This window comes from Oryctolagus cuniculus, chromosome 14 (assembly GCF_964237555.1).
Source record: "Oryctolagus cuniculus chromosome 14, mOryCun1.1, whole genome shotgun sequence".
Lineage (NCBI taxonomy): Eukaryota > Metazoa > Chordata > Mammalia > Lagomorpha > Leporidae > Oryctolagus > Oryctolagus cuniculus.
Genome location: NC_091445.1, coordinates 76,895,367 through 76,920,671, shown reverse-complemented (window position 1 = coordinate 76,920,671; position 25,305 = coordinate 76,895,367). Strand labels below are relative to the sequence as shown.

At 45.8% G+C, this 25,305-nt stretch overlaps 1 protein-coding gene and 2 long non-coding RNA genes across 5 annotated transcripts in view; 1 reads left to right on the top strand and 2 right to left on the bottom strand.

The window, feature by feature from the left end:
- ANKRD55 (ankyrin repeat domain 55) overlaps nucleotides 1–25,305 on the top strand; it is a 118,042-nt gene that overhangs the window by 41,122 nt on the left and 51,615 nt on the right. For 2 of the 3 annotated variants that reach the window (XM_051853444.2, XM_051853443.2), the window contains exons 4-6: nucleotides 8,965–9,095; nucleotides 13,632–13,741; nucleotides 22,449–22,509. In XM_051853444.2, coding sequence (XP_051709404.2) covers nucleotides 8,965–9,095; nucleotides 13,632–13,741; nucleotides 22,449–22,509 — 302 coding nt within the window. Of the gene's footprint in view, nucleotides 1–8,964; nucleotides 9,096–13,631; nucleotides 13,742–21,025; nucleotides 21,178–22,448; nucleotides 22,510–25,305 lie in introns of those variants that run through there. The other variant, XM_051853445.2, reaches the window with a different exon arrangement.
- Nucleotides 10,581–14,790, bottom strand: LOC138845198 (uncharacterized). Its single transcript, XR_011382050.1, has 3 exons — nucleotides 14,593–14,790; nucleotides 11,565–11,666; nucleotides 10,581–11,090 (listed from the first exon to the last, which is right to left on the bottom strand). It is a non-coding gene; the product is annotated as an uncharacterized lncRNA (long non-coding RNA).
- LOC103349622 (uncharacterized) lies at nucleotides 15,196–20,946 on the bottom strand. Its single transcript, XR_517791.4, has 3 exons — nucleotides 20,823–20,946; nucleotides 19,862–19,965; nucleotides 15,196–15,349 (listed from the first exon to the last, which is right to left on the bottom strand). It is a non-coding gene; the product is annotated as an uncharacterized lncRNA (long non-coding RNA).

Here is a 25,305-nt window from a genome sequence, read left to right as displayed (position 1 = left end):
AAGCCAGGAGCCAAGAGCTGCTTCTTCCGGGTCTCCCACATAGGTGCAGGGCCCAGGGACTTGGGCCATCTTCTACCGCTTTCCCAGGACATAGCAGAGAGCTGAATTGGAAGAGGAGCAGCCAGGACTAGAACCCGTGCTCATATGGGATGCCGGCACTTCAGGCCAGGGCTTTAACCTGCTGTGCCACAGCGTCGGCCCCTCTACCAACTTTTAAAGAATAATCTGAACATCTGAAATAAAATAGCTAAAAAAAAAAAAAAAAATAGCCTCAGGAATCTATAGGACGATAACAAAAGATCTATCTTATTTTTTTCCTGTTCCAGTATTTTCTAGGAATTCTTAATGATTTTTTTATTCAATTGGCCTGTCCCAGGAGGAGCTTGGAATTCCTTTACAATGGCAACAAACTGCTCTTTAGAGAGTTAACTCTGTAATTCACCCATGGTAATTTTTCTTGGGGAGTGGCAGGCAGGCTATGTTTCTTTTTTTTTTTTTTTTTTTTGACAGGCAGAGTGGACAGTGAGAGAGAGAGACAGAGAGAAAGGTCTTCCCTTTGCCGTTGGTTCACCCTCCAATGGCCGCCACAGCCAGCCCGCTGCGGCCAGCGCACCACGCTGATCCGATGGCAGGAGCCAGGTACTTATCCTGGTCTCCCATGGGGTGCAGGGCCCAAGCACTTGGGCCATTCTCCACTGCACTCCTGGGCCACAGCAGAGAGCTGGCCTGGAAGAGGAGCAACCGGGACAGAATCCGGCGCCCGACTGGGACTAGAACCCGGTGTGCCGGCGCCGCAAGGCGGAGGATTAGCCCAGTGAGCCTTTTCTTTTGTTTTTAAAGCACACTCCTCTGAACATCCTGAAAGCAGGAGATGAGAGAAGTCAGCAGTTAAAAACATTTCTACGGTAAGTGCAAGAGGCAGGTTAATTGGGCCCATTCCTGGCTTGTGCTGACTGCCTGTGAAAGGAAATGAAGATGCAGTGCATCCAAATTTGTGAGTCAGAGCTAAAGTAATGCTAGGAGGAACTTCCTAACACTAAACACATAGCTTAGGGAGGGAAGAAATCTCTGTCATTAATCAAAGTTCTCAACTCAAAAATCAGGAAAAAGAAGAGCAAAGTAACAAAGCAATCTGAAGGAAGAAAAAGAATAAAGAAAAGAAATGAAATTTAAAACAGAAAAAAAATCGAAGGGGTGGGAGTGATAAAATGAGTTTGGATTAAAATAAAATAGGGACAGCTGAGTGTTTCATTAATTGTGACAAGGACACTACTATGAGATGCTAAGCGTGGAAATCTGGTGAGAAACGGATGGGAACTCGGTATTACCACCTTGTAATTTTTGTTTTGTAAATTTAAAACTATTCTAAAATAAAATGTTTGAAAAAGGAATAAAACAGAAAAATCAATGAAACAGGGAACATATTCTTTGAGAACATCAATAAAGTAGACAAACTTTTAGCAATAATAACAAGGAAAAAATGAAGAAGACACAAATTACCACTGTTGGTGTGAGTGAGCAAAGTATTTTTTACTCCAAGTCAATGTCATGCACAAGACAAGAATCCTAAGTGTGTACATATATAAGGTAAATTTTATTCAAAAGGTGAGAAAACACACACACACACATTCACACACAGGAACACCCATCATGAGTGGGCAGTGGGCCAAAAGATTTGCCCAAAAGGAGAAGGAGGTACCTTCAGGTGTGAAGTCACCTGGGAATTATATGGCAGCTCCACAGGTTCTATGTGGAGCTCAATATCCATATTTTCATGGTGTCTTCCCCTCCAGGTCCTGAATGAAGCAGAAGTATCCTGGGAAAAGAGGCATTTTGATTGACAAGTAGGAACAGGAATTATATAGGCAGGGTTGTGGCTTGAAGGCACCTCCAGCTTACCAGACCTACCTAGCTGCCTGCCTAGCCCATGTCTCTATCAAGAATGATACTGATTATATAGACCCTGCAGATGTCTAAAGGATAATAACAAGATGATACAAACAACTCTATACACAAAAATTTGATAATTTAGGTGAAATGGATGAATTTCTAAAAAAAGAAGCTACCACAGTTTATCAAATAGGAAATAGATAACTGGAATAACCCTGTAACTATTTAAGAAGTTGAATTCACAATTTTAAAATTTTAAAAAGGATATTCTAATCCTAGGTTGTTTTGCTAGAGATTTCTACAAATGTCTAAAGAATAATTAGCATCAATTCTACATAAGCTTTTCCAGAAAACAGAAAAGAGAGGAAATACTTCTCAGTCATGTTTAAGAACTAGCATTACCTGGGCTGGTGCTGTGGTGTAGTGGTTAAACTGCTGCCTACAGCACTGGCATCTCATTTGGACACTGGTTCAAGTCCTGGCTGCTATACTTTCAATATAGCTCCCTGCTAATGCACCTGAGAAAGCAGCAGGAGATGGCCCCAGTGCTTGGGCCCCTGAACCTACGTGGGAAGACCTGGAGCTCCTGGCTCCTGGCTTCTGGCTTCAGCCTGGCCCAGCGCTGGGCTATTGCAACCATCTGAAGAATGAACCAGCAGATGGGAGACTTCTCTCTTTCTCTAACTCTGCCTTTCAAATAAATAAAATAAATACCTTTAAAATAAGAACTAGTATTACCTTATATCAAAACCAGACAAAAATAAATTTAAAAAAAGTCTATTCCTCAAGAACATAGATATAAAAATTCCTCACAAAATACTAACATATAAAATTAAGTAATATATTAAAGGAAGTATACACCATGACCAAGTAAGATTTGTTCTAGGGATCTTAGTCTGGTTCAGTCTTTGAAAGCCAATGTAATCTACTGAATTAACCAGCTGAAGAAGAAAATTTGGAGCCAGTGTTACGGTACAGTGGGTTAAACTGCCACCAGCTATGCCAGTATTCCTTATCAGCACTGGTTTCAGTCCAGACTGTCCCTCTTCCTATCCAACTCTCAGCTAATGTGCCTGGTAAAGTAGCCAAAGATGGCCCAAGTGCCTGAATCCCTATCACCAATGTGGGAGACCTTCATGGAGTTGCAGGTTACTGGCTTCAGTCTGACCCAGTCCCAGCCATTGTGGACATTTGGAGAGTGAACCAGGGGATAGAAGATCTGTCTATCTCTTCCTTTCTCTCTCTAACTCTGTCTTTAGAATAAATAAGATAAATTAAAAAAAAAAGAAAAATCATATTTTCATATCAACTGATTCAGAAAAGCTCTTGACAAAATATAAAATACATTCATGACAAAAAGTCTTAGAAAAGTGAAATAGAGGATAATATTTTACTTAAGGATAAAATGCCAAATTTTCTGACTTTAAGTTAGAAACAAGATATGAATGTTCCTTCTCATCACCACTCATATTCAGCATACTGAATTATGAGTGCGAAAGGTCATCACAAAAAGCAAGAAATGGAAATTAAAAGCAAACACTGAATAGAAATATTGAAAAAGAGCCTGGTGCCGTGGCTCACTAGGCTAATCCTCTGCCTAGCGGTGCAGGCACACCAGGTTCTAGTCCCAGTCGGGGCGCCGGATTTTGTCCCAGTTGCCCCTCTTCCAGGCCAGCTGTCTGCTATGGCCCGGGAGTGCAGTGGAGGATGGCCCAAGTGCTTGGGCCCTGCACCCCATGGGAGACCAGGAGAAGGACCTGGCCCCTGCCTTTGGATCAGCGCGGTACGCAGCGCGCTGGGCACGGTGGCCATTGGAGGGTGAACCAACAGCAAAAGGAAGACCTTTCTCCCTGTCTCTCTCTCTCTCTCTCTCTCTCACTGTCCACGCTGCCTGTCAAAAAAAAAAAAAAAAAAAAAAAAAAAAAAGAAAGAAAAGAAAAAAGAAAAAAAGAAAAAGAAAAAAAAAAGAAAGAAAGAAAGAAATATTGAAAAAGAAAAACATGAAACTATCCCTTTTCTGCACAACTTGATTGTTTTCAAAGAAAATCATAAGAAATCTACCAAAACATTCCTATAACTAATAAATAAGTTCAGCAAGGTCACAGGATACAAAATTAATACACAAACATAAATTGTATTCTCTATCTACAATGAACACATGGACACCAAAAATTTATTATAAAATGCGTTTTAAAAATCAATAAAAAAAGAAATACTTCAGTATAAATAAAATATGTGAGGTCTGGCACTGTGGCATAACAGGTAAAGCTGCTACCTGTAGAGTCAGCATCCCACATGGGCACAGGTTCAGGTCCTGGCTGCTCCACTTCTGATCCAGCTCTCTGCTATGGCCTGGAAAAGCAGTAGAGTATGGCCCAAGCCCTTGGGCCCCTGCACCCACATGGGAAGACCCAGAGGATTGGCACAGCTCCAGCCATTGCAGCCAATTGGTGTGTGAACCAGCGGATAGAAGACTTTTCTCTCTCTCTCTCTCTCTGCCTCTCCTTCTCTCTGTGTGTAACTCTGACTTTCAAGTAAATAAATAAATAAATAAATATTTAAAAAATAAAATATGTGCAAAACTTTATATTCTGAAAACTGTAAAATTCTGTTGAAATAAATCAAAGAAGATTTAAATAAATAGACATACCATGTTCATGGATTAGGAAACATTATAACCAATATGCAATGTTCTCCAAATTTGTTTACAGATACAATGCAACTTCTAAAAAGACAGTTTAGTATAGGATAGAGACTATAATATTTGTCCAAACCCCCACACTTTTTATAGATATTGATAAGATTATCTAAAATAGAAATGCAAAGAACTATGATGGCTTAAACAATTTTGAAAAAGAATAAAGTAGAGAAATTAGTGTACTCAATTTCAAGACTTATTATATAGCTACATAAATCAAGACTGTGCAGCTGTGTCAAGCTAGCACTGTGGCACAGTAGCCTAAGCCTCCACCTGCGGTGCTGGCATCCCATATGGGCACCAATTCATATTCTGGCTGCTCCTCTTCTGATCCAGTTCTCTGCTATGGCCTGGGAAAGCAATAAAAGGTGGGCCAAGTCCTTGGGCCCCTGCACCCATGTGGGAGACCTGGAAAAAGCTCCTGGCTGCTGGCTTCAGATTGGCCCAGCTCCAGCCATTGTGGCCATTTGGGAAGTGAACCAGCAGATGGAAGATCTGTTGCTGGAGTAATTCAGAAAAGAAGAAGGAGAGAAGGAAGGAAGGGGAGGATGGGAGGGAGGAAGGGGGAAATTAAGAGGGAGAAGAGTGAACAAAGGAGGCACACTAACACATTTTACAAAAATTAACTCAATATGGACCATGGACTTAAATGTAAAATGTGAAAACATTAAATTTTTAGGAAAAAAAGCATATAAGAAAATCTTAAGGATGTGGGGCTAAGTAAATTCTTCTTAGACTTAACACAAAAAGCACAGTCCATAAAAGGAAAAATTGATAAATACAGACTCGTCAAAAATTAAAAACATTTGCCCCTCTATGGAGAGGACCCCAAGACAAGCTCCAGAGTGGAAGAAAATATTTGCAAATCCTATATCCCACAAAGACAGACTGTTTTCAGAGTCAATGCTCCTTAGACAGTTCAATGATGCTAATTCACCCTCATTATTAACAGAACAAGCACCAATGCCTTACTGGTCTCAGTTTCCTCATCTATAAAATGAGGATAGAGTAACTCACAGGATTTGGGTTTATTTTTTTTCTTTTTGATGAGAATTAGATGTGTTAATCCAACTTGAGTGCTTAGAGTTATGCCTGGCACGTAACAAGCACTCAATAAATATTAGCAATTCATGTTGCTTTTGGAATTGCATAACCATATCATAACTGCCTTGCAACTACCCAGGACAAGGCAATGAGTCTCAAAATCCCAGAGCTAATAAGATAGCTGGAATTCAATCCCACTGTGTTCTTTCTTCAGCCTGTGCTCTTTCTGTTCCTTATCTCATAATGGAGAGGTCTTGAACCCAGGAGCACTTACAGGTGCCAGATGCTAAGGCTATCTTCATGCACAGCACACCTGACCCAGTTGCTCCATCCTTTGTGTATTTTATTTCAAATGTAAAATATTACAAATCTATGGTCAAGTGCAGAGAATAACATATCATCTAGAATTTCTAATTTTATAAATATAATTTATAGTTATAAGCTTTATTGTTGACAATTTTTTCTTTGGATTTTTTTTTAAGAAATAAGAATAAGGAATAGTTGAAGGCCTTTCTTATTCTTCCCCCTTCACTCCTCTAAAAGGATTCTGAAGTTGATGTATATCATTCCTTTTTTTATTTTTAAGATTTATTTTATTTGAAAGGCAGAGTTACAGAGAGGGAGAGATGGAAAGAGAGACAGAAATCTTCCTTCCATTGGTTCACTCCCTAGATGGCCACAATGACCAGTGCTAAGCCAGGCTAAAGCCTGAAATCAGGAGCTTCTTCTGGGTCTCCCACATGGGTGCAGGGGCCCAAGCACTTGGGCCATCTGCCCCTGCTTTCCCAGGTGCATTAACGGGGAGCGGGATCTGAAGTGGAGCAGCCGGGACGTATATGTTATGCCGGCAATGCAAGAGGCGGCTTTACCTGCTATGCCACAGTGTCAGCCGCTGTTGTGTATCTTTTCTTTTCCTGTGTTTCTGGTTTAACTATATTTACATGAATTGACAACACTTTTGTTCTACTATTTTGATTTGCAAAATTTTATATATATTGTATCTTTTTTCAATTTGTTTTCTTAATGTTTTTAAGATTTATTCAAGTGAATTGATTCAGATTAATTTAGCTTGTATGTTTTAACTGTTCTGTGGTATTCCTTTATGAATAATAACTTATGCATTTCTCTATTAGTGTTAATGCCATTTCTCTTTATTGGTCATCCTTAATTATTTCCTTTTGTTCCTCAATATGAACGTTCTCTCGTGAAATATAGTTAGAAGTCAGATTCCTGAGCCATAAGTTATGAGCAGCTTTGATTGTATTAAATGTTACCAAATTCATCTCCAAGATGGTTGTCTTAGTTTACAATTCAACCAACAGTATCTAGTAGCTTCCCAAATCCTTGACAAAACATGGCCTTTCAGACGTCTTCCAATTACTAATCCAATATTTACAAACTGGTTTCTAATGTCAAATTTTCAATATCATGCTACATAATCACTCCCTGATCATTTCTGAGATGAGCTTTTATATGTTTACCAGTTTGTATTTTCTCTCTTTTTTTTTTAATTTCTTATACACATGTATGTCCATTTTTTCTCTTAGGCTGTTTATTTCTTTCTGGTCGAGTTGTTGAATTGTTCTTTAGTTTAACCAATAATCTTTTCTTAGTTTAATGGATTAAATAATGTCTTTCAGTCTGTGGCTGACCTTTTCATTTTTTTATGGTAGTGTATGTATAGTACATCAATTTTAATTTCAGTATACTTTAATAAAATTTTTTTCATAGTTTACAGTTTTTATGCCTTTTTCAGTAAGGATTGACCAACCTTAAAGTTATCACAATATTTTTCTCTATTTTCTTTTGAAAATTTTTAAATTTTTCTTTTCATAGTTGGTCTCTGATCTATCTGGAGTATGTTACCTCTCCCTAGGATCTGAAGATGAACATAAATTAGCATGCACTTTTATGAAAATCATAGCTAGAAGTTCTTTAGCTTTATTTACTGAACATTTCAGATTCACAGATTGCTTCAATAATTGCCTTTTGCAGCTTGTACTATATCCCAATAGTTAGGAGGATGATGGAAGGAAGGAAGGAGTGAAGGAAGGAGGAAGGGAGGGAGGGAGGCCAATTGTCCACTATTTTCAGATATGACACTTCATGGCAGCTTTAGTGCAGACACCTGAAGGAGTATTGCAAGGGAGAGACACCTGAAGGCGTATTGCAAGGGAGAGACGTGGGAAACAGTTGAAGATTCCAGCGGCTGTCTTTCAGTGACAACAGCAGTCCTGGCACTTGCCCATCCTTGGGGACCTCTGAGGCTCCTAGCTTGGAGTCCATGTGGAAAAGAACCACGTGACTCTCTCATCAAGATGCCTAAACAAGTCTCGGCGGGGCGAGGAGCCAAGGCTGGGAGTGTGAAGCCCTTGGATTGTGCTTCACAAGACACTTGTCACAACAGCCCTGCCACATTCATCAGATTGGGTCATCTCGATTTTTTTTTCCAGGAAGCAAACACATTTAAAAGAAACAAATGGGGCTGGTGCCACGGCTCACTAGGCTAATCCTTCGCCTGCAGCGCCGGCACCCCAGGTTCTAGTCCCAGTTGGGGCGCCGGTTCTGTCCTGGCTGTGGCCCAGGAGGGCAGTGGAGGATGGCCCAGGTCCTTGGGCCCTGCACCCACATGGGAGACCAGAAGGAAGCACCTGGCTCCTGGCTGCGGATCGGCGCAGTGCACCAGCGGCAACACGCTGGCCATAGCGGCCACTTTGTGGGGTGAACCAATGGAAAAAGGAAGACCTTTCTCTGTCTCTGTCTCTCTCTCACTGTCTAACTCTGCCTGTCAAAAAAATTTTAAAAAAATAAACAAATGGCTTGTTCTATATTTATTTCAAAAAACAGAAAAGTATTTCAGTACAGGCTGCTCCTTGAGGCAAGAATTGTGCACTTGAAGGCTAGGCTACCGTCACTGCCCTCCACCAGCCACAACCTCTGCTAGAAATGTGTTGGACCTGTCCTCCTGCTGCGGTTACTTTCCAAAGACAATTCCAGATTCTGCATTGTTCAAGCCAAGGCAAGACAAAGCTGCCTATTCTGTCCCAAATTGTGCTGGTCCCCAAGGCAGTAATAAGCAAATTTTGTCATCTGCCCAGAAAGTTTTAACAACCAATTATTGCAAAAATTACAGAAGATTGGACAAAGGCCAGGAAAAAAAAATCACATCATTGAGCTAAGTATAGAAATTATCATCTGCTCTCCCTAGTCCCTTGCAGTTCCCCAGCTGGGTTTGTGTTCCAGAGGGCAGAGCCAATGAAGAGGCAGATAAAGTTGGCTCGCAAAGTTCCTAAGAGAAACATCTTTCAAAGGCTGTTGATGTCTCATTCCAGGATGCACGCCCTTGATGCACGCGGTTTCTGGACGTCAGGTGGACACAGTGAAGCTGCTCTTGAAGATGGGAGCCAACATTAACACGCAGGACGCTTACGGCCGCACAAGCTTATGTCTCGCAACATACCTGGTACCGACTAGTGTCTGTCAAGGGGCTAAGGAGCAGGTTGTGCTAAAGGTGTCGTTATGGGGTCCCACCTGCAGAAGGGTGGTCTTGGGGTCATTGCAGCTGGCCAGTGGAAATAGGATCGAAAGATTTTTCCAATCATCTTTAACATTTCCATCGCCACGTACAGTTGGTTTCATGGCTTTAAGTCATTTGGGATCTTCCTAACAATCCTCTGAGATCAAGCTGATATTGCCACTAGAGAAACATTCTTTTCTATCTTAACACCATCAGAATGTCCCTGGGGACATTTCCAGATACCCTTGCTACTACCTCTAAGAATGCCCTCCACAGATAACTCTGAGAGAGTGGTCATGCTTGTACGATCCAGTTGACAACTGTGGGGTAGAATTAGGTGGGTGAAGAATTAGTTGAAGTTGAAGAATGTGGGAAGGAAGGATAGGGCCTGGGAAGAGTAGGGGGTGGTGGGAGTGGATGGTGCCCAAGGGACAACACCTAGCATAGGACTCAGCTCACAGCGAGCGCTCAGTTTTAAAGCTGTGTCGTGCCGGTCCTTGCCATGACAGATCTCGGCTCAGCATCGTCCAGCTTGACAGTTCACTTGCTTCACCCTTGTTGAAAATCCTCTTCTCAAATCCTCCCTGTGGTGGTTCTAGGAGACCCCAGGGCTGCCTTGAGTCCATGGCAAATACATCTTAACCATAACACGAGACTTAGGATTCTTTCCTGACAACAAGGCACCCAGCAATTGTCCCCATGACCACCACTGCGGCCAATGCAGCTCCTTGCATTTGCTACTCCTTGCCTTTGTTCTCACTGACCTTTGGCAGGGTGGACTCACCCTGGACCACCCCCTCAGAAAGGGCCCTGCTGGAGGGAAGCACTTGTCTTCCCCAAAACCACCCTTTCTGGCCGTGGCCTAGCGTGGACTGCACAAGGCATTGTCCAGCTCCCACAGAGTCTCTCTCGAACATGCTTTTTTCACTTTTTCTTTTTTTATTTATCTTCATTTTCATTTGAAAGAGCAATTAGAGAGAGAGCGCGCGCGCTTTCATCTACTGGCTCCCTCCCACAACATGCCAGCAATAGCCAGGGCTGGGCCAAACCAAAACTGAGAGCCCAGAATGCAATTCAGGTCTCCCACGTGGGTGGTAAGCACCCAGGTACTTGAGCCATCCCTGCTGCCTTCCATGGTGCACGTTAGAAAAAGCTGGAATCGGCAGCAGAGCCAGCACTCCGCAATGAGACGTAGGCCCTTCATACGCTCCCCATACCGTTCTGTCTATTATCTGCGTGCCCTTTTTCTCTAGGACTTAGACACCAATATTGAGTAAGACTTTTTCAAAGGGTGGTCCACAGATCTTTTGTGTCAACATCCCTAAGAGTGTTTGTTTCAAATACAGGTTTTGGGGTACACTCTCGGCCTCCTGAGTCAGATAGTCCAGGAGGACTGGGTAGTGCTGGTGGTCGTCGTGTGGTATGAAGATTTTGAAAACCTCCCTGGCAATCTTCATGTGCCCTGGAGATTGAAAATCACTGGTCTGTTCATTCTAGCTGAGGCCACGTATCTCAGATAGACATGGGACCGATCTCTCAACCCCTCCTTTCTAGCACATGCCCCAGGGACCACTCTTTTTTTTCTTTTTTTTCTTTTTTTTATTGTTTTATTTGCCACTCTTTTTTTTCTTTTAAGATTTCTTTTATTTATTTGAAAGGCAGAGTTACAGAGAGAGGTAGAGACAGAGAGAGAGAGAGAGAGAGGTCTTCCATCCACTGGTTCACTCCTCAAATGACCACAATGGCCAGAGCTGAGCTGATCTGAAGCCAGAAGCCAGAAGCTTTTTGCGGGTCTCCCATGCGGGTGCAGGGGCCCAAGGTCTTCTTCCATGGCTTTCCCAGGCCATAGCAAAGAGCTGGATCAGAAGTGGAACAGCTAGGACTTGAACCAGCACCCATATGGGATGCCAGCCCCTCAGTGACTATTCTTGCCAGGGACTCCTTTGGTATCTGAGCTAAGGAAAAGAGAATATTTGGATCAAGGGGTGGAAAAGAGGGAAGGAGTAGTTTCTAAAGTTGACTGTCCCTGTGCTGGCTTCAGAATCCTAAAACTCATCATTTAAGATTTCTCACACAGGGCAGCTATGCAAGGCACTGGGGAGAAGCATTCCTCTGTAGGCCACAGGGACTTAGGATGGACACCCTTGGAGCCTAGGGAAGTGACACTTTGGGAACAACCCACTGGGAATGTGTTCCAAGGCTCTGTGCGAGAGGAGGAGCCTGCGGGACACCACAGGGTGCCAGCTTCATCACCATGTTCCCACGTCTACGTGGCTCCCTAAGGCGGGTCCCCTCCCAGCCCCCCTGAGGCTCCTTGGCAAGGAGGATGCTAGAGAATTGTACTGTAAAGCCCCCCACTCCCTCCTGGCAATCTGTGACTTCAAGTGTTAAACAGAAACTTGGCAAAAGGGATACTTGGAATCTGAGATCTCGCAGCTCCAAATTCAGTGCACAGACAGATGTGTCATAGGTGCGTGAGCTGGGGCAGGTCACTTCACCACGTGTGCCTGTCCTCACCTGTAAGGAGTCATAAAGATAATATCCTCAGTTCATCCCAACTGGAGGAGAAATGCACATGGAATCAGCAGCAGCTAGCAGGTCCAAAACCCATTTGTAGCTTCTGGACGGTGACTATATTCAATGGCTTTTTGATATTTTTCTCTAAAGAAAAAAAAATACCACATAGACACACAGAGTTCCAGGAAATGTTGCAAAATGACTAAAAGTAGGACAGTATTTCAAACATCCCTTCAAGAAATGATCTGCTCTCCCAGCGATGTAAATCTTTGGCGACTCTACAATTTGTCCTGTGTACCTTTCCTTTGGGTGTCCTGGTTGTATTTTCTCCTTTTAATCAAGGAATTTGATGACTCAGACATTAGCAACTAAAAATGGATTTAATACATTAGTGAACTACAAATCAAGACTGACATTGCAAAAAAAAAAAAAAAAATGTGTTCTACCTAAGACTTTCATGCAAGGGCATTCAAAAAGTTTGTGGAAAATGGAATTAAAAGGTCAGTTTATTTGGGAGTTAAAAAAATCTTGAAATCAAGGCATATGAGGGATTTTCAGAAAAAGTTCATGGAAAGTGACTATTATGTGTGTTTTAGTTCCACTTTTCCTCATTTTTGGAAGTATCCTCATATTATTGGTCAATTACACAAAGCATATTCAATGTTTTAACCTATAGATTTTGATGTGCTTCCCTTGACAGATTATTTCCCCAGAATGCTCAAAGCTAAAGTCTTGTCATCATTGCCTTCCTTCTTCTGCATGCATTTATTAACATTTTGCTTATTCTTGCTCCCAATATTGTAAGATCAGGAGGGGGAAATCTTTAGTCATCTGAGTCCTCTTACTAGGTAATCCTGGGGCTTAACTACACATGACTGGGGAAGGGCAAAGAGTGTGCTTATGACCAAAACAGAGTTACCATCCTTCTTTGTAAGAATAGCTCTGTGAGTTTGCAAGTCTGCTTACCACTGAGTGAGTAACCCAAGAGGTTCTAGGTGTATCTTGGTGGCATTGTCATCAGTGTGTGAGACAAACTCAGCTATCAGTAGACTTGGGTCAGTTAAAGTAATATGGAGAGAGAGCCACAGATCACGCCTGACCTCTTAACATGGGAGAAGTGGTGGGAAACTGGCCCAGTTGTACGTGTGGACCAAGGGGGCACCAGCATAGGATGTGGCAATATCAGCTCCCAATCTGGACAATTAGCAGACAGCCAGCAGTTCATACAAAGCTTCTTAGGGAATTCGTAGGTGGGTAAAACACAGCAATGGAGAATCTTTGGAGGGTGCTGGTGATAGCTCCATATTTAGAAGTTCAGGCTGTCAGCATCAGAAAGATTTGTCTACCAACTAGCAGGGTCCCAGCCATTGGAGGGGGATTCAGATCAGGCTTGAAGGCATCAGGATGGGAACTGTCTAGAATAAGCAGGAGGCTGGTCTTTTGTGGCTACTAGCAAAGAAACTTGAACTAGAAAACCAAGACCTACTTATCAGACATAGTTAAACTGAGGCACGCTCTAGAGCCTGAGACCCAGAAATGACAAAGGATCCTGATTTTTAGAACCGATCAAGACATTCAAGGTAGACTATTGACAAGCATGATTTTGGAGCTAAGCCCACAGAATGGTTAATCACGCCCAATCGGGTGCCACCTTGGCCCGAGGAGCCGGTGCAGTCTCAGTATGAACGGGGAATACCAGTGAGTGGCCCTGGAAATGGGTGAGGGAGGCAGGAGAATGTGGAGTCAGTCTGCCTGTGATGGGGTGAAGTTCCTCCGAGGACACGGTGGGGGAAATCTGCACCCCCAGACCTTCCACCCTGTGCTGAGGAGTCTAGGTCACAGCCAAGGCTCCTCACCATTTCAGTGCCAATAGAACCCTACTTTTAGCCAAACTAGAGAAGAAGAAAAACCAGAGAAAGCGTGTTGGTCCGTGTTATGCAGGCTCGTGTCGCTGCTGCGTTTCAGGGTTGGCTGGAAGGCTGTGTGAGTCTGCTCAGGAATGGTGCCAAGCACAACATCCCGGACAAGAACGGGCGCCTGCCGCTGCACGCCGCCACCGCCGAGCCTGACGCGAGGTGAGTAGCCAGGTTCACGGGGCGCTCAGATTGGGAGGAATGCAACCTGTGTTAGAAGGTCATCTAATCCTCCACTCGCTGGCCCATCGGAACAAAAGTCACCCATTGTTCGTTTGAAGTTCCAGTGAGCAGGATCACAACACAATACATGAGTCTTGAATGCTAATCCCACTGCCCTCCTATGTTGAAAAAACCTTTTTCTCCTAGTCTTTAAGAAGTGCTGTCTGTCGTCATCGGAATGCCTATTCGTTCATTCAGTCAGTTAATTATTAATTCAGTAACTGCTTATTAAGAGCATATATGGACCAAACAAGGTTCCATAGTTAAGTGAGACGTCACAGAGCTCACATTCGAATAATGGGCTTAATTAACAAACAAATGGTAATTTCCAAGGATGATGAGTGTGATGAAGAAAATCAAACAAGGTAAAAGAGCCGTGACTGGACAGAAAAGTTAGTATCTTAACTCCAAGGTCAGGCCAGTGTTGAGCTGGGAGTAGACCAAGGACCTGAGGAGGGAAGGCCAGTGGGTTAGAGGGAAAACCAGGAGTGCGCACTCCTGGAACCACGTGAAGACAGGTCTTCACATCAGGTAGATGACCACGATCACGTTTCTGTAATGCAGTTGAGCAACAAGGAGAAACGCTCTGCCCAGACTAAGACTGACTTCCTCATTCCTCTGCTCCAGATGGCCTTGGTCTCCATTCTTGTGAAAGCACCCGCCCTCTTCCATGCACCACCAACAGATACCAGCACTTCCTGCCATGGACCCGGCACTGCGGGGGGCCCTCCTTAGCCTCCGCTGTGCAGGACGTCAGCCTTGCCCAGGCCAGCAGCACAGGGTGTACCTACCTGCACTGTGCCTCACCCTCTGCAGCTCTGTCCAGACCCAGAGCCTAGAGCTCCGTGGGGGCTGAGGAAGCAAGGCCGTTATCTTCCAGGGTGGGGGATAACAACATCTCCTCATTGCAGTCTCTTTTACAGGAAAGTCAATGGCCTTGGGAAATTCCAGGACTATTCCCAAGGCTAGTTTCTTCTTATCTTGGACTGGATCCAGAACTAACAGAAAACGAGAACATACCCAAAGCCCAACAAAACAAGGAAGTTTAGAGAAGCAACAGCAAGCCCAGACAGCTAACAGTCAATAGACATCGAACTCCCCTCTGCCCTTCTGAAGAATTAGGGGGATAAAAAAAGAATGGCTTTTCTAGACAACCACTGAAATATTTAGTCATAAAATCGTACTGTTTTCCCAGGGCTGAGCTTTAGAAAGCGAATTTAAAATGTAGCTTTTAAGACGATTCTGCCTTGATTTCTTCTACCTAATTGCTTTTACCTGCCTCATTTTGGAGAGGTCATTTTAAAATCTTCTAAGGATTCTGAAAGATAAAAGCCTACTCAAGTGATGGTAATTACAGCCGTTATAACAAACAGAACTCAAAGCTTCAGTGACTTAACACAACAGAAATTTATTTCTCTGCCATGTAAGCTGCCAGTGTAGGTGATCCTGGTGGTGGATGACGCCCCTGCACGGGTGACTCAGGGACTCAAGCTGCTTCCATTTTGTGTCTCCATCAGTCCCCGGATCACAGAATGCCCTTCGTTCAGCCTATAGATGGGGACAGAAGAATATAGGGAAGCCTCACTCATTTCTTTAAGTCCTCAGCTTGCGAGGGACACCGTTCATTCTGCTCACATTCCATCCATGATGACCAGTCATTTGACTATGTCTGAGTCCAGGTACTCTGGGGAATATACTTCCTAACCCAGAATCTACCCATCAGCAGGGACTCCAACCCACAGAAAAGGTACACGGATATTGGTGAGAAGCTTAGCTGTCTCTGCCATCAACCCGTTGCCCATGAGGGGTAAACCAAACCTTCTTAGCAGAAATCACATTCCTGACCCATCAGGGCCATCCTCTGAAGTCACTTCAATAATCAACCGAAAGTCAACCCAACTGTGCATCTTCTTGTGTGGACTTGTATGTCTTTTATCAAAGCCCAGCAGTGGGCCTGGACTTCCCAGGATCTACGTGTCATTGCAGTAACTGGAAAGGCACAAAGTTGTGGTTTTTCTTTTGAAATTGTAGTTAATTACCCAGCCACTACCCTTGGGTGAGCTGATGATATAGTTTTATTGTCCTAAGTGGGCACTTAGCTGATTGGGAAAGATAACATTCTGCTTTAGTTATGGTAATGCTAGTTATTTAAGTAATAAAACCCAAGGGTTAAGATTATTCCAAAAGCAAATCATTATTTCTAGTAAATGTTCTCCAAAACATAATTGCGTTAAACCCCAGCAAACCATATGGCAAATTGTTTAGTTTGGATACCTACCAAACAGTTGGAATCTACTTTGCCCTAAAGGAATCCCTATGGACTTACATCATTAAAAATTAAGTATTTTATGGCTGTTTTATGGAGAAATTTTATGGCCATGGCATACAATTGTTTGATAACAGATTTTTCACCACAGAGAAGTCGGCTTCAGTCTCCTTTTTGTTTGTGTGTCAGCATGAACCCAGATTACTTTTCCGAGAAAAACAAAAACTTGATCTGTTTGCTGGGCACTTCCTAAACCTACAACCATAACAGGGAAAGACAGTGACCTCCTATTAGGGCCATATGAATCCATTTGACCACTCAGTTTGCCTAAGTGGACATCACCGTAGGCCAGTGTGGCTGGCCACGTGTGGGCCTGCATGTGCCCTCTGGTGAGGATGGAGAAGGTGATCACAACAGTGCTAAGCTGCCATGCTCCGGGCCACGTTCCAAGTGCTCTGCCTGTCCCAGCGCATCTACTCCTTACCACATCTCCATGTAGCAGGTAACATTTCCAGCCTCATTTCACAGATGCGGAAACTGAGGCTTGGGAGAGCCATTTAATGCTCACCGCACATGAGAAGTTAAGCTACCCGGTGGATCTGCAGTGCTTCTGAGACCCACGACTGTGTGTTATGGCCCTATTTTGTCATCAAGTCCTTGACTCATCTTGAGAGGCCTTCTAAGAAACAGCCTTCCAAAACCTATCGGCTCATGGTCAGGATACATTTTGCTTATCACAGCAACCAAAAACTCCTATATGTGAAACCACAAGAAAAATTTCTGTCAAAGGAGGAATTGCTGTGCTTCTCTTGAGAAATTTTTTTTTTTTAATTTTTAACATGTCTACACTGGGGCTTCTGATCATATGTCTTTCTTCACATATTTAGATAATTAGAACTCAATTTCCATGCCGCCCTTGGCATACTTATAAAACACTAGATGACACTCTCTTTACCCAGCCCTTGTTTTCTCTTTGTCTAGCTTCTTCATTTGTTACCTTGTTTGACTCCCTGTAGCCAAAACCACCTAGAATCCTTGCCAGGTGGAGCCAAAGGGCAGACCAGAGTCAGCCCGAGTTTGAATCTGGAGGGAATGATCTTGGGCAAGTTGGCATGCCATGAGTCGGCTGGCCGTTTGTCTTCTAGAAAGTGGAGGAATACAGAGAAGAGGGCTTTACACAGCCACAGGTTCTGCATCTGCACACTCACCACACCAAGGGTCAGGAACATTTTCAATTACATCCATATTGAACATGTACAGATGTTTTTCTTGTCATTATCCCCTAATCAATACAGAATCACAACTATTTATGTCACATTTACACTGTGTTAGGTACTATCAGTAATTGGGAGATGATTTAAAGTTCTAAGGGAGGATGTGTGTAGATTCCGTGCAAATACAATGCCATTTTATAAAAGAGACGTGAGCATCTGTGGAGCTGAGTCCCCACAGGGGTTCCTGGATCCAGTCCCCCACTAGCAGGCACAGGTAAGGCAGCAGAAGTGAACAGGAAAATGTATGGAACACACAGAGCGCACAACACCTCGTACGTTGTCTGTTCAGTAGGTGCCGGTGCCGATGGTGAGCGTGATATTCATGATAATGATCACAATGGAAGACTGATAGAAATATAAGCTGTAGATCAGTGCTAAAGAATGAAACCCTGCTACGGCCACCCCAGCTCCCACCCTGGCCCACTTCTCCTGGACACACACTGGTCCACAAAGACTACGTGTACGCTCACGAGTCTGTGTAGACGCAGCCCACGGTCATGTATGCTTACTGCCAAGGACATCAGGGAATGAATGGCCCTCCTATTGTGTGGACCCCAGGACCCAGACTGCAATCAATTCAGCCACCTCCCTGGCCACTGCCTTCACCGGTGCAGATACACCTATATTTTCCTCCTAATTATAAACAGTATCTGCAGCCCATGTCGTGACCTTGTGCCCAGATATTCATATGATTTGAAAACCTGCTGCTCCTCAGAGTTCCAGACAGCAAGCTCCTTCCGAGTGGTGCTTGCTAGAGGCTATTAAGCCGGAAGCCTCGAACCGAAGCTGCTTATACACAAGCCAGGAGGACACCCCAGTTAGCCCTTTTTCTCCAGGGGGAATCTGGGTTCTCTGATGGTTTCAGCTCCCTAGGAAACCGATCAAGCCCCAGCTCCATCCTTGGCTCAAGCCCTACTCAGCAGGGCTGGAAGCAGAGGCAGGGGTAAGTGTTGGTAATTCTGGACATGGAGGCATGTTGGGTTGACAAAAGCAGAGGGGCACAGGTTTCATCTCAGGAGACCCCTCCCTGCCTTGAACCCTCTGCTTCTCCAGGTTCTCGCCCTTCCCGCTCCCCAGGGCTTTTCTCGCTCCCGAAGTGGGGACCTTCAGAGGGGTGCCCTGTGAAAGGGGGGGCATGGTCACTAAGACAAAGCTCCAAAGAGGAGAGAGTTGTGTGTGTGCAACGCAGCACATGCTCATGTTGGAAGGCAAGCAGCAGTTTCCTCTGAAAGCAGCCAAGGGGCTCTGTGCAGGTCTTTTTCATGGTCTCCATGGTTACCAAGAGAGTCCCCCCACCCCCCCATCAGAGCACCAGCACCCTAGTGCTTTTCATCACTCTTGACTACCCAGAGGGAGGAAGGAAACCATTGCCCTGGGGGCCCGTTCTCTAGTTAGCGAGTGATGTGTTCTAACCTGCGGCCGCTGGTGTTTCACTATGGAACACTCACACCCAGGCAGCTTCAGGAATGGGAAAGAGAGCTGGCTTGGGGATCATTTTTCCCAGCCATCGCTGAGCTGACCAGGGCTAGGAGCAGCCCGTGGGCCCAGCAAGACAGAAAAGCTCACAGAAATAGGTTGGTTCTAAGATAGCTTCTCTCCCTCCCTCTCTCTCTCTCTCTCTCTCTCTCTCTCACACATACACACACACACACACACACACCTCTGTTACCTAATGGTGATCAGAGGACTCCCAAAAAATATAAGGTAGCCTTTTTTTTTTTTTTTTTCAAAAATAAGTGTTATACAGAACTTGTAATGGCGCAGAAGGGCTATTGTGCTTTGTATATGTTGACTCATTTAAAGTCCCAAAAGATCTTTAGGAAGTAGATTTTATTACTATTTTATGAGCCTGTAGGCACAGGTGTTCCATTGTGTGTCCAGGGTTATTGGTGGTTGGGGGTTGGTGGTATTGTAGCATAGGCAGTTTGGCCCCACCTCTGACTCTTTTTTTTTTTTTTTTTGACAGGCAGAGTGGATAGTGAGAGAGAGAGACAGAGAGAAAGGTCTTCCTTTGCCGTTGGTTCACCCTCCAATGGCCGCCATGGCTGGCGCGCTGCGGCCGGCGCACCGCGCTGATCCGAAGGCAGGAGCCAGGTGCTTCTCCTGGTCTCCCATGGGGTGCAGGGCCCAAGCACTTGGGCCATCCTCCACTGCACTCCCGGGCCATAGCAGAGAGCTGGCCTGGAAGAGGGGCAACTGGGACAGAATCCGGCGCCCCGATCGGGACTAGAACCCGGTTGCCGGCGCCGCTAGGTGGAGGATTAGTCTAGTGAGCTGCGGCACCGGCCACCTCTGACTCTTGTCACTCACACACTTCCTGTGAAGGCTCCTGCTGGGGACCATGGCCTGCTGCCCTTGGATCTGGGATGAAGTGGGCCTCCAGCTACTGCCTCGGAGAAATGAGAATAGGGAGGACCTAGGACAGGGGTTGGCAAGGGGTTGGGACCACCATAGCACAAGACCAGAGCCCTTAGAAAAGGAACCAAAGAGGGTTGCAGGTCGCCTGGAAATGAGGCTTACCTGTGGACCACCTGTGGGCCATGGAGCCCTCGGGAGCCCAGGGCTGGAAACCAGACACCTGCTTTCAGGCTGCGTCACCGCAGCTTCAGCAAACAATGCAGGGCCTGAGAGAGAGAGAGAGAGAGAGAGAGAGCCTTTATCTGTTAATATGTGTCCAGCTCTGGAGCTCAGTGAGTCTTAGTCTTACAGACTTAGCAATCAGTGAAGTCAGGCAACATAGATTGGCATGAATTGATCACGGCCACGACGGGGAAAACACGGGATGTTAAAAGGGAGCAACAGTGAAAGGAAAGTTAACCTGCAAGAGACGCGATCTACCTCCCATCCCACCTCCTCCAAAAGAGCTGGGAAGCGTTACCACACCCAAGGCGGAAAGGCCAGGAAGGGCAGGTCCCCCGAGCCTCCTAGAGCCGGGGTGGCCGCTGGAGCCGCAGGAAAGGGGCCGCCTGGCAGGAGCCCAGGCCTTGGGAGAGGAAGGCAATCCTGGCCAGAAAGAGGCTGGCTTCCCTTCTCTTCCTGCCAGTCCTCCCAGCGCCAAACCCAACGGGGAGTCAGGGCCAAAGGAGCCTGGTGACCCTGTCCTTTGAAATCAGACTATGATCAAGACACTGCAGAGAAGGGTTTGGGTTTGAGAGCAAACAGAAATATCCAGGTGCAAGTTCCTCCTGTGACCTTTGGCATCCCACTGAGATGTAACAAGAGGTCTTGCTCCCCTTCCCTAATCTGTCTGGACAGAGCCCCCTTCCCTCAAAGATCCAGTCTGGCTACAGATGAACTCTGCTCAGGGTTAACCAAGGATAACCACACTGGACCACTGACCTCAACCTTCCCCTCCCACTGTCTTCCGGCACTTCAGACCAATGGACCCCAGAGATTAGACAATGGCCAATAAGGAGGGCAGGATGTGGGGAGGAGAAGGAAGACAGGGAAAAGAAAAGAGACCAGGCACAGCGAAGCCTACCCCTCCACAGAGCAGTCATAAGGAAAGCTCCATCCAGTGGTGACATATAATCACAAAGACAAACAGTGTTGCCCACTGGTAATTATTTTTCTTGCATCTTCCTAGCAGACTGAGGATGGTTCTAGAATCCCGAGAGCACAAAGGAGGCGTGCGGCTCAGGGTCACAGCCACTGTTCCTTTAGACCCTATGCAGAGAGCTCTCCACCTGCTGTGTCATCCGATCCCCAACACCACCGCCGTTCTTGCCCCTAGTAGATCCTCAAGGCTTCAGAAGCTTGGGGGCTACCATGAGATGGTAGAATTAAATCTCGGCATTATCCTGGCTCCCCAGAAAAGACAGTGGTCAAGATCAGAGGTAAACCCCAGAAGACTGTGCAAGGCTGGATGTCAACCCCGGGGCTGGCTGGTTGCCTCACCCCCACAGAAGTCCTTCCCCTCTGTAGGCCTCCCTGGGTCCCACCTCCTACCCAGGCAGCACATTGATCTCTTCTCTACTGTCAGCTCAGCAGCCACTGACTATTTAGGGCCTTAGATGTCATCTATGTTGAGAGATAATGAATGAAAATTTTTCTTAAGATTTACGTATTAACTCTGCGACTCTCTGAGTTAGAGAGAGGCAGAGACAAGAGAGAGAAATCTTCTATATGCTGGTTCACTTCCCAAATGATTGCAATGGCCTCAGCTGGCCTAGATCAAAGCCAGGAGCCTAGAACTCTATCCACATGGGTACCAGGGGCTCAAGTACTTGGACTGCCTTCCACGGCTTTCCCAGGTGCATTAGCAGGGAACTGGATAGAAAGCTGAATAGCCGGCATTCGGACGGATGCCCTGATACGAGACACAGCACTGCAAGCAGCAACTTCCCCTGCTGCCTCACAGCACTGGGCCCCTGAACAGAGTGTTTAAACCCTGGAAGCTGGGCTCCTGCTACTGAACTAGAGACTTGGAGTATACAGTCTGGATTCACTCCCTGCAAATACCCACAACAGCCAGGGCCGAACCAGGCCAAAGCCAGGAGCTAGAAATTCCATCTGGATCTCCCACGAGGGTAATAGGGGCCCAAGCACTTGAATTGTCATCTACTGCCACCCAGAATGCACCGACAGGAATCTGGATTGGAAGTGGATGTACCAGGACTCGAACTGGCACTTGGGACGCAGCAGCCTAACCTCCAGTGCCACAACACCCACCCCTTATGCTTAGATATTTGTATATTTTGTAAAGAATAAGCAGTTGTAAATGCTGACTGCCTCCTTGTATAATCCATCTATTTAAAAGATATGACAAGGGCCGACATTGCCAAGTCCTGGCTGCTCCACTTCCAATCCAGCCCCCTGCTAATGAGCCTGGGAAAGCAGCGGAGGATGGCCCAAGTCCTTGAGTCCCTCCTACACATGGGAGACCTGGATGGAGTTCCAGGTTCCTCCCCCACTTCCCCTCAACCCCTCCAGGAGCCCCAGGATGGCAAGGCAGTGGGGTAGGAAGGCGTATCCACCACAGATGCCATCTATATCACATCAGCTCATTTTCCAAGGATCACTTTCCGATCAGTGGGAAGGGCCCCATCTTCACCCGGAGGCCTTCACCTGACCATATTTCAAATACTTATGTGACTGTTCCTTCCAGGCTCCTCACGGTCCTGTTGCAGCAGTCAAGCCTCAGCGAGATCAACCACCAGGACAATGAGGTGAGTCCGTGCTGGCTGGAGCAGAGGGCGGCTTCTGGCACGGGAAGTGGTGGGAAAGGCTTTTCCCAATCACAGCGACCCCTCTGCCAGGGTCCAAGGAGGGGATGCAATGCGTGTCTGTGTTCCTACTCTGAAAGGGAAGCCTGTGTCTGCAGGCCAGTCCTCAGGCCGAAGTGTATCTCTGCCGTGGGTGTGTGCAGCGTCTAACAGGGAAGGCCTTTATTGCATTAAGTACTTAAGCATTTATCACACGACTGAAATTTTGTAATTTCCCTCTGGACATTGAGAAATCAATATTGCTCTCTCCTGTCTTCTCAAGTCCCAGAGGCTTAGCTGGCAAGCAATGGCTCCAGACATGCTCTAAGTGAAAGATGACAGCAATCCTAATCCCAGTGCACTTGCTCCGAAGCTCATGTTAACACAGAGATGGCACTTGCTTTTTCCTGCGTATTGCAAAGACACCATTGTGGAAGGCACTCAGATAGTCCAATGCTCTTTTTTATTTGAGAGGCAGAGAGAGAAAGCAGCTATCTGCTCATTTGGTTCACTCCCCAAATACCCACAACACCTGGGACTGCTCCAGGGTCAGAGCCAGAGCCAGGAACTCAATCCAGGTCTCCCACATGTGTAGTAAGAACCCAATTACTGGAGCCAACATCTGCTACCTCTCAGGCTCTGTGTTAGCAGGGAGCTGGAGTCAGGAGCCAGAGCAGGGAGTCAAACCCCGGCTCCCAAACATGGGACATGGGTGTCTTAACTGCTAGGCTAAACCTCTGCTCCAATTCGACTCGAGCCAAGTTCTTAAGGAGGACAGAATCAGACAGTGAGAGGGCTGCTTCCTAGTAGCTGGGGTCATGTTATACTCCTCGGCTTTTTTAAAAAGCAGTACTGATTTTCATTAGCCAGCCTGTTTGCTTTAGCAAGCTTATTAAAACCTATTTGAATACCAGTTTTTTAATGGAATTTTTAATGGATATACATTTGGTTTGGCTGCATGTCACTAAGAACGTCTGATAATATTAAGAAAACCTGACAACATTAAAAGTGCCCATACGAAAGATACCATAGGACACTACTTCCAAGGAGGCCTGCTGGCCATAGCAAACAAAAGGGGAGGGGATAAGCACCTAATGGCTTTCTCATGGCTGCCCCTCCCCACAGTGGCCTCGAGCTTCAGACTAAAGGGCCCCTCCTGAAGACTTTTACCACCACACCAAAAAGCCCCCTCCCCCTCCCCCACCCCACTGTTGCAGCCTGGCCTGAGGTTGGGCGCCTCCTCCTCTGGGGGTCACACGCTGCCTCCACTCCCTGAATCCTCAGTGCCTTGAGGGCAATCCCCAGAGGAGAGATGCTTGCACCACTTTAACTTCTGCTTTGAAAATGAGCAACAGAGACGAGAATGCACTCCGATCACTCACTGCCCATGTGCGAAAGCAGGGAACTTGAGTGGCTGCCGTTTGTGTCAGCAGATTGTGAACCTCAAGATGTTGGGCAAGGTGCCAATCATGCCCACCACCACCTCCAACCCCAGCACTCACCCTCTCCAAAAAAAAAAAAAAAAAAAAAATATGGATCTTGTGTAGAAAAGTGGCAAAGTCAGTATTCATTGCCTGCAGCTGAATTCCATTTGCAGACTTCAAACTCCATCCAGCCCTCAGCTGAACCAACATCCCCCAGAAAAGCCATGGTTCCCCATTTCCCCCCGCCCTGGGAGGCCCCCGGCTGGTGGAGACAATGGAGTAGTCACAGTCTTTCTAAGTGCAGGCATTGCAACACCTTGCAGATGATATGTGGTAAACTCTGGAAAAGTCCCTGGTTCCATCTCACACACAGTGATTTTCGGAGAAGGCGACCCCTCCTGCTCTTAAACCAGCTTCTTTCAAGAGAGCAGGCTCAACAGAGCAGGGGCCATGAACAGACACTCTGGGGCAGGCATTTGGCGCGTGGTTAAGAGGCCCGCATCCCATAATGGATGCTGGAGTTCGAGTCCTTGTTCAGCTCTCCATTCAAGCTTCCTGTTAATGTGCACTTGAGAGGCAACAGTGACGGCCCACACACCTGGGACCCTGTCACCTCTATAAGGGACCTGGATTGAACTCCTGGCTCCTGGCTTCAACCTGGCCAATCCCTGGCTGTAGCATGCATTTGGAGAGTAAATCAATGAATGGAATCAATCAATCTCTTTCTCTGTCTCTCTGCCTTTCAAATAAACTTAAATAAATTTTGTAAAAAAATTAGATACTTTTTTTAAAAGATTTTATTTATTTGAGAGGTAGATTTATAGACAGACAGAGGGAGAGACAAGGGAGAGGGAGAGACATACAGAGAGAGGTCCTCCATCTACTGCTTCACTGCCTAAATGGCCACAATGGCCAGAGCTGGGCAGATCCAAAGCCAAGGGCCAGGACTTCTTCCAGTTCTGCCATGCAAGTGCAGGGGCCCAAGCACTTGGGCCATCTTCTACTGCTTTCCCAGGCCATAGCAGAGAGCTGGATCAGCAGAGGAGCAGCAGGGTCTTGGACCAGCGCCCATATGGGATGCAGGCATCACAAGCAGAAGTCTAGCCTTACACACCACAGCACCGGCCCCAGATACATTTTCAAAAGGGACAGTTCCCATCCACTGTCACAACTTCCTCTTCCTTCAGTCCATGCTATAGCATATCTGAAATCTAAAACCAGCTGCTAATGCCTGCCTGTCTTTTCATACACCCTGCTATGTAATATTTGCTGCATATATTTTAAATATATCAATACTTACAAATATGTATTTTCACATAATATCTGTGTGTGTGAG